At 54.4% G+C, this 8,917-nt stretch overlaps 1 protein-coding gene across 1 annotated transcript in view; it reads right to left on the bottom strand.

The window, feature by feature from the left end:
• Positions 1 to 1,464: 1,464 nt before the first annotated feature.
• Positions 1,465 to 8,917, bottom strand: part of OSBPL2 (oxysterol binding protein like 2) — a 52,799-nt gene continuing 45,346 nt past the window's right edge. The window contains exons 11-12 of the mRNA XM_023741413.1: positions 8,349 to 8,439; positions 1,465 to 5,541 (exon numbers count right to left, since the gene is read on the bottom strand). Of these exons, the coding sequence (XP_023597181.1) occupies positions 5,351 to 5,541; positions 8,349 to 8,439 (282 nt within the window). The 3' untranslated portion in view covers positions 1,465 to 5,350. The remainder of the gene's footprint in view (positions 5,542 to 8,348; positions 8,440 to 8,917) is intronic.

Below are 8,917 nucleotides of genomic sequence, written 5' to 3' on the forward strand. Positions count from 1 at the left end.
ACACCTGGGGTCACCATGAGACAGAGTCGACTTCAGGGCAACTGGTTTGATAAGGCAGCTGCAGAATGGCTGGCACAAGCTGCCCAGACCTGCCCCCCACGGCCGCCTGTGCGTTCACACTGAGGCTCTGGCTCACCCAGAGCTCCCTGGCTCTGGGCTGGAGGGGCCGACCCAGCTGGTCACAGGCCACACGCTGCCTCCCACGCTCTCGACAAGCAGCAGCTATTGTGATCTGTATCATTCATCACTGATTTATACTGATTAAAAATAGTGGATAATGTCTGCAAAATGCCTTCATCACCGAGACATGTGTCTCCAGTTACCGGGGTCCAGATTAACGAATCAGATCGTCTGAAGGGAGCTCTCTGTTCATCTTCTTGGGCAGCAAACCAACAACCCTCAAAGCAAAGAACGCAAACCAGCAGGCCTGTGGAGAGCCCTGGCCTCCGATGAAAGGCAGGGGCACAGCGGGCACGGCACCTGGGCTGCAAAAAAAGCGGGCAGAAGCCATGGAGACATTTTTCCAAAGACGAAGCACAGGTGGCAAACAAGCACCTGAAAAGGTGCTCAGCGTCACTAGTTGCAGAGAGATGCAAACTACAACACACCTGTTCGGACGGCTAACAACAAAGACCAAGGGGAAGACCCGACACCACCGAGCCGAGTCGGAGTGCTGCGGGGACTCGAACAGGCAGCCATCGGGGAAAAGCGTTCGGCAGTTAGTCGATTTAAACATAAACACCTGCTCTACAGTTCAGCCACTCCACTCCTAGGTATTTACCCAAGAGAAATGAACACACGTTCCCACAAAACTCTGCAGTGTCTATAGGGCCTTTTCCATCATTGCCCCAGGGTGGGAACAACCTCACCGTCCACCGACCAGCCTGCGGGTAAATGACTGGGGAATCGTCTCAGCAACCAAAGCCCACTGCAGCCCTCCCCAGAGGAGGCATCCGAAGTGCACCATGCCAGCAAGAGAAGAGGAAATACAGGGACAGAGACAGATTGGGGGTGCTGGGGGGCATGAGGGGACTTTTGGAGGTGACAACAGTGTTCTGGATCCCGACTGCGGGGGTGATTACAAGACAGCGTGAATTTGTCAAAATTCATAGACTGCACACCTAACAGTGAATTTCGCTCTATGCCAGGGTTTGCCACTTACAGGCCCTCCTTCTCCTCCGCGAGTTGGCCTGGGTGATCCTGGGGGCTGGCAGGGCCAAGTGCTTCACGGTCGTCCTCAGCAGTCCATGCCCCAGGGCATTCCCTGGGGACTAACACCCCAGGACCAAGGGCCACGGGGCCTCTGCTCAGCCCACTCTCAGAGCACAGCTGGTGCTGTATGTGGGGACACGTGGTGGGGATCACTTGGGGCAGAAGTTGGGCAGCGGGAGCCTGGGGGTCAGCAAACACGCACCCTGGGGGCTGGGCTGCTTCCAGCAACCCTGGAGCGGGGATGGACACACGCTCAGTGCCTGGAGAACTGGCCCTTTCACCCATGCAGCATGCTGCCCAGCACATTTGGAAACCACCCGTTTGCCAGGCCCATCCCAAAGGACAGACAGGCAAACACCCAGCCCCCGTGCGCGAGGATGCGTCCGCAGCCGATCCACAGCCTGTCCCCGAAGGCGAGAGCAGCGGAGACAGTGAAAAATTGTCCGATGCAAAACAAATGTCAAATGCAACCACTGTCACAGAGCCTTTATTCTGAGCTGCAGTTGAACATTTATCTTCACAGGCCTGACACAGTCGTCCCCAAATCTAAGCACGGTTCTTCTGTTACTATAAAGGGGCACCGACAGTGACTGAGCATTATAAAAATAAATGCATTTCTCAAACGCGTTTTCTTGACCATTTTCACGCCACACGGAATCGAGCATAGCGCTGGTGAAAGAACCGCCAGCTCAGCGCAGCAATGGAGGGAGGAAGGCAGGACACTGGGTGAGGCGCGGCCAGTGGCACAGACAGTGACGGACAGAGGGACGTGTCTGTGTGTCACCCCCCTGTGCAGCGACCGAGTCCCACTGCACTAAACACGCAACCCAGGACAGCTCGGGGCTGAGAGGCAAAGCCGCGGTTTACCAGGAGACCACTGCGTAAGTGCTCACGGAGCACAGGGAGCTGGTGGGGACAAAGGACAAGGGCTGCGGGAATGCCAGTTGGGTGCTGTGTGGCTACAACTGCTTCGTCAGACTATGCAGGGGTCCCTGTCTCTGGGCCCACCTGGGACGGCAATGTTCTCTGGAAGACGTGTGCAAGTCCAAACGTTAGACATCAGGAAACTGGGACTCGTGAACACCTCCCATTGCTCCAGCTCTTCCTGGTTCCACTGCTCCATGAGGGACACGGCTCTCCCTCCCCCTCAGAATCACCAGGCTGAGGGCTAGCGGTGCGTTGGAAGTTCTGAAGGTTATGGGAATTTTCACTATGTTCTTCATTGTTCCTCACGGGAACAGAGGGACTTGTAAGAACCCTAAGTCACCATCTCGGGGAGAAATTTTACCCAAAGAGCAGTGTCCTTGAGAGGAAGCGTGGCAAGGCTGGTGGGAGGCCGGCCTGCTCTGGACCACCCAGCCGTCACTCCTGTCCTGACTTCCCAACCTTGCATTCTGATGCGGGCCCGACAGCCCCTGGCACATCCCTCACACTCACGGCTGACAGCCCCGAGCTCACTTGGACAAGTGGCCAGTGGCTGCAGCTCTCCGAGGGGCCGGTCCACTGGGCCCTCCAGCCCCCGGCCGCCACGGCCCAATGCCGGCTTCTGGCCCAGATCACGTTTCCGGCAGAGCTGGAACTCTGAGCTCAGCGAGCGGAAGACCTGTGAGCACCAAGGACAGGGTCTGAAAGGGTTGATGGTGGCAGACAAAGTCCCCCACACTGCTCCTTGGGGGGCCGGCTGCAACTAAGCAGCCTGGGGCTCTGCCAGCACCCCGTCTTGGTCTTCCATTCCTCTGGAAGGCTGGCCACATCACAACCCACCGCTCCATTAGGGCCTCGTGTCCACATGGAGCAGAGGCCACTCTGGCACTTTCTTCAGCAAAGGCTCATGGCTCCATTTGTCCTCCAGGGAGGAGCATGTCTGGGGGTGCTCGTTCCTAGCAGCATGCCGGGATGCCCTGTGGTGGGGGTACCCAGGGCCGCTTCTTGCTGCCTGCTCGTGGCTGGGAGTGGCAGAGGACAGGGAACTCGGACCCCGTGCCACGGAGGCAGTGCTCCACCCGCTCTCCAAGGAGCAGCAGCCCCAGCTTCTGGCGTGAGACGGCGCCAGCCACAGCTCAGGTGGGACCAGAGGCCAGAGGAGGGCGCCTGCCTTCCTGTCCATCCAGTCAGCGCTGGCAGGCACCGTGACATTGTCTTTTACAGAAAACACGCTCCTGGGGGCTTTGTCTGTTTGCTCACCCTTGAATCTCCAGCACACTGAATCCACGAGCAGGATTCCAACTTCCATTAGGAACAAAATCAGAATACTCAGCGCTGTCGGGAAAAACTTGCTATGCTTTTTACTCCAGGACATTCTGAGTTCAAAGGTGACTCAGCACGGCCGAGGGCCTTCTGGGTCCAGGCCACTAAGGAAGTCATTTCCACACAGGTCAGATGACACCATTAGCAGGGCCATCTTTTAAAAAGCCTTGTACACCAGGAAACTCTATCAAACATTTGACATTCAATAGCTGTCAAGGTGACGAAGCTTAGGTATCAGCTTTTTTATGTGTTTGCAGAGCCAGCAGTAAAAAACAAAACTGTCGGCAAAAGTTAAACAACTCATGGCAACGGCGGCTTGCTTCTTGTCTTAGCCTTCCTACCTTGCTACCTGGGAATTCAAGCACGGAGAACAGGCCCTTGCCACGGGCATGCACACCCACAGGGACCAGCCACTGACTGGCTCCAGGACAGCGACGGCCTGGCCGCAAGAAAGGGTGTGGAAATGCCACCCCTACTGGCAAGTCTGGTAGAAGCAAGAAATGGAATGACCGACGTGAAGTCGTTAAACTGCCCTAAATTCAGCTGTTTGATACGTTGTTTTGGGTTCTGCCCGGGACGCTGCCCACTGGCTCCTTCCCTGGGCAGTGACCCCTCACAGCACACCTGTCCAGGTGTGCTGAAGTGTTGCCACATGGGGCTCGGCCGCACGGCTGGCGGGGACCGCGGGCTCCGGCGACAACGCCCAAACGTGGCACAGCACCACCGCTTGGCTGCCAGTGCCGTAAAATCAAAGCTTTCAAAACATGGGTTCCCTTTAAAAAGTGTTTAATTACAAATGCCACTGTCAAACCCCACACACAGTGATGACACCTTCTCATTCGGAAACACCTGACTTAGGAGCCCATGCACCACACCAGTGTGCGCGTGTGTGTGCATGCGTGTGTGCTGTGTGCGTGTGTGCGCGCATGTGCATGCAAGCACGACAGATTGTCCTGGATGCAAAGAGCTCTACCCCGACGTGGTGCTGACTTCTACAGAAAGGACACGAGTCTCTCGATAAAGACAGAGACAGCGGTGGACGCGCCTGCTTTTTCATTAAATAACTTGGCCATCCTCAGTAGACTCTGCCCTGTGCCTCCCGTTGTCCACCAGATGCGTCTTACTCCCCAGACATGCATGCTGCGGGCCACAGAAACATGAGTGCTCCGGTGACACACGAGGTGTTGGAGAAATGACTCCTCCTGAGACACCGCCTGGGGGCAGATGCGGCGGGAGGCTGGGCCCGTGCTGAGCGGCTGGGTGCAGTCTTGTATTTTCTTCCCGATGCTCAGGTTCCGGGCCACGGTGGGCTGTGACGGTGACGCTTCACTGGGGACAGGGAACAGCCGCCGACTGATGGAGATCTTGCTTTTCAGCAGAATACTAGTCAAGTCAGTCGAGTCGTTTTAACTTAAATATTTTAAAAGTACTCTTTACATTATTGAAGACTGATAAAAAATACAGAATCTGACAACTTCCCGCTTCGTTCACTCGGGTGCTTGCTTAATCTTCACTCGGAATTACATAATTTTAAAGAAGCCGCCGGCTCCTTGCAGGCTGGCCTTCGAGATCCACCTTTCCCTGGGCGGTCGAGCGTAAGCATTCAGGGACCCTCTGCCACTGCATTCTAGGGGGGGATGTGGTCCCCTTCCTCTCTTTCCTTTAGTGATGAATTCCGTAATTAAGAGGTGCTATGAGCTAAAAAAGCCACAGCCAATCTGTCACCTACAAGGGGATGGGAAGGACTTTCCTGTTCCAACCGTACCAAACGTGATGCCCTCAAGTGACGCTTCGTGAAGAGACCGCAACAGAAGGGAAAGTTCTGGCAATCACAAGTTAGTCAGAATGGAATCCTTGATCAGGGATGACGCGACCTCTGTGAACCCGGGCGTTAAAATAGCTGGTTTCGACCGTGACCGAAGCGCCAGGGTGTCCAGCGCGAGGGGTGTCCAGCCTCAGGCCCCGGGGCCCTCGATCCCTCAGTAGATGTCTGGGCAGTCCGAGAAGTTGCGCTCAAAGTAGCCCCCTGCGTACAGCCAGTCGGGAGTCCCTGTGTACGGGTTGTTGCCTTGGTAAAACCACCTGCAGGACACAAAGCGGGGCTGGTGAGACAGGTGGCTGAGGGCCAAGCACCCACTGGCCGCACCTCCGCCCCGTCACGCGTCCTCTGATGAAGCGCTAGCATATCTATCCGCTTCTGGTCACGCCTCCACTGAGAGGGACTGAGCACCTTCCACCCGGGTGCTCTGACCCACACACACCCGCCACCGCCTCAAACCCAGCCCTCATCACAGAACGGTCCCCGGATCCTGGATAATGCCACAGCTGGCGTAGGAAGGCACAGCCACCACGGGCAGCGTCTTCTTTCACTTAAAGCCGACTATGCTTTGTTTGCTGTCGTTTTAAACTGAGGAATAGGAGAGCGACTGAGGGCAGAGAGAAGATAATGGCGCCCCCTCCCAACAGCCACACATCCAGGTAATTGAACAGGAAGCCTGATCCCCCCGCCCCACCCCCTCTGTGCAGAAGCCCCTGATTTCTGATACGAGAACGACTCAGGACGGTTTGCAGTTTACCATGGAGTGTACACTGGGAAGGCTCTCAAAGTAGGAGTAGTTATTTCTAAGGACAAAATATTATATTCATAATACATTTTTTTGAATTTAACATTCAAAGCGAATGAAGAAAGCTTAACTATTTTCAAGCTGTTTTTCTTTGAACCAAGGAAGGTAAATTCCAATTATCAAACCCTTAAGAGCATAATACACCCACTCCTCACTTACTGACTATCTTGTTAGCCGACATTTCCCATTTATGACAATAGCAAAAAAAAATCTACTACCCAGCTATTTGGTGCACGAATGACGTACGCCCAACAGTAATGAACGCCGAGGTGTGAGGTGAGAGTAACACTGGCTGTGATGGTTAGGTTGTGTGGCAACTTGGCTGGGCCATGATTCTCTGTGGTCTGGCAATTATGTAATGATGTAATTTGGCAGTTACATAATGATGTAAGAGCCCCGGTGGCGCAGTGGTTAAGAGCTCGGCTGCTAATCAAAAGGTTGGCAGTTCGAACCCACCAACCACTCCTTGGAAACCCTATGGGGCAGTTCTACTCTGTCCTATCAGGTTGCTATGAGTCAGAATCAACTTGACAGCAATGGGTTTTTATGGGTAATGATGTAACTTGGCAGTTAGGTAATGATGCAGTCATCTTCCATTTTTGCATAATGTCAATGTTTGCATAACGACCTGGTCTTTGGAACCTAACCATGTCAATAAGTGAGGATGGGGGTACTAATTACATTAGAAACCCAAGATATCAGAGGTGAACGCTCTTGGGTCTTGAAAATTAAAGCTAGAAAGCATCTAGCCTGACAGGAGAAAGTACCAATTACAACTGCTCAGTCACACCCACAGAGCTGTAGGAGACTGAAATCTCTGACACACACATGTGTGTGTGTACATATACATCTTTTTTTAAAATCATGCTTAAGTACTACAGTACTTTATTGATCGAATCCCTGTTAAATGGATGTTCACATTATGATTATCAAAGAGCAACCACCGAATCCCAACTATTTAGGAGGTGTGAGTAAGAAACAGACTAAGCTCTTAGCCGCTGTGACGTGCACTCTCTCTACTGTACCTAGTCCAGTCTGAGTAATGGCATGTCCAGCCACACGTGTGTGTCCGTGCCCGTGTGCAGAAACGCCACAGCTTAGTGTGACAGCACTTAATCTCCACAGTGAAGCCTTTCCTGGTTACTGTGCGTGACAACTATCAGCAAGAGCGGTGAGGAAAATGGGGGCTGAACGGAGGGACCTGGGATTCAGCCTTGGTCTTCCTGTACCATGTGACGTGCTGTGGTGTGGTGTGGTGTGGCGTGACATGCTGTAGTGTGGCGTGACATGGTGTAGTGCGGTGTGGCATGACATGGTGTAATGTGGTATGGTGTGGCGTGACGTGGTGTGGCGTGACATGGTGTCATGTGGTATGGTGTGGCGTGATGTGGTGTGGCGTGGTATGGCATGACATGGTGTGGTGTTACATGGTGTGATGTGGTGTGATGTGTGGCATGACATGTTGTGGTGTGTGGCGTGGTATGACATGGTGTAGTGTGGTGTGGCGTGACATGGTGTGGTGTGACATGGTGTGGTATGGCGTGACATGCTGTGGTGTGGCGTGACATGGTGTGGTGTGACATGGTGTGGTGTGGCGTGACATGCTGTGGTGTGGTGTGACATGGTGTGGTGTGGCGTGACATGCTGTGGTGTGGCGTGACATGGTGTGGCGTGACATGGTGTGGTGTGGCGTGACATGCTGTGGTGTGACATGCTGTGGTGTGGCGTGACATGGTGTGATGTGGCGTGACATGCTGTGGTGTGGCGTGACATGGCATGATATGGTGTGGCACAAGTGGCGTGGCGTGACATGGCGTGAGTGGCGTGGCCCTCAGGCCACTGTCTCCTGTGTGTGCTGTACAGAAGAGAGCTGCACTACAAGACATCATGGGCACCAACATTCCAAACAGGACGTGGCTTCTCAGGGAGTTTCATTAGCACACACGTTCTTGGCCCAGCATTTCATCTTGTAAGCTCCATCTTTCTCAAGTCAAGGGCTCGGTTTGGGCTACATTGCCTTTTCAAACGAGCCCTACTTGAGAGGAGGTGCTTGGAGCAAATTCACTGAGTTGGGGTGACCTGGCCCCGCGGCCCCAGCTCCGCCCAGCTGCTGCTCTCAGGCTCAGCGGTAACCTCTGAAACTTGGCTTCCTCGTCTATACAGGGACCAACACAGGGCGTGTGGTGGGCTACCAGTGCCATGGTCACTGTGAAACCATGAGCCGCTTTTCTCAACACGGGGGACAGGGGCCACTGGGCACCTCACCTTGTCCTCCACGAAGTCTCCTCTCTGGCCCGCCCCCTCCGGGCTTCCCTCTGTTTCTCTTCCAGGCGCTCCTTCTCCCGGCTTGCCAGATCTAGGGCCCAAGCAGACAGGCCTCGGGGTAAGGAGCCGGGTTAACAGTGAAGCCTTGTTTTTCAGTCAAACGAGACAATGGTGAAAGAAGGCAGGAATCAGAACACCCTCACACATCCGCAGATCTGAGATTAAAATCACACTTCGCTGAGAAGACTGGAGGGCACATTTGTAATCAAGAAACCAAACTCAAGGGTGAGTGTGGAGGCAAGTGTGTGACTGACCGCAATGGTGAGTGCTGGGGCAAGTGTGTCACTGACCACAGCCCACCGGGCCCTGGGGAGAGCAGTGGTGCCCCACAGTGCGGCCGAAGGCTCCGGGGAGGGAGACATCTGTGTTACAGAACAGTGTGGCCCAAAGTATGCTCTGCAGGTCCTACGGCTTGCAAGCAAGAGCTCAGAACCTGGGCAGCAACTGAGCACAGCCATGGCGCCCAGGCGTGCGGCCAGGACAGCTCGCCAACAGTGACCCCAGAGCGT

The sequence above is a fragment of the Trichechus manatus genome, unplaced genomic scaffold (assembly GCF_000243295.1).
Source record: "Trichechus manatus latirostris isolate Lorelei unplaced genomic scaffold, TriManLat1.0 scaffold00008, whole genome shotgun sequence".
NCBI lineage: Eukaryota > Metazoa > Chordata > Mammalia > Sirenia > Trichechidae > Trichechus > Trichechus manatus.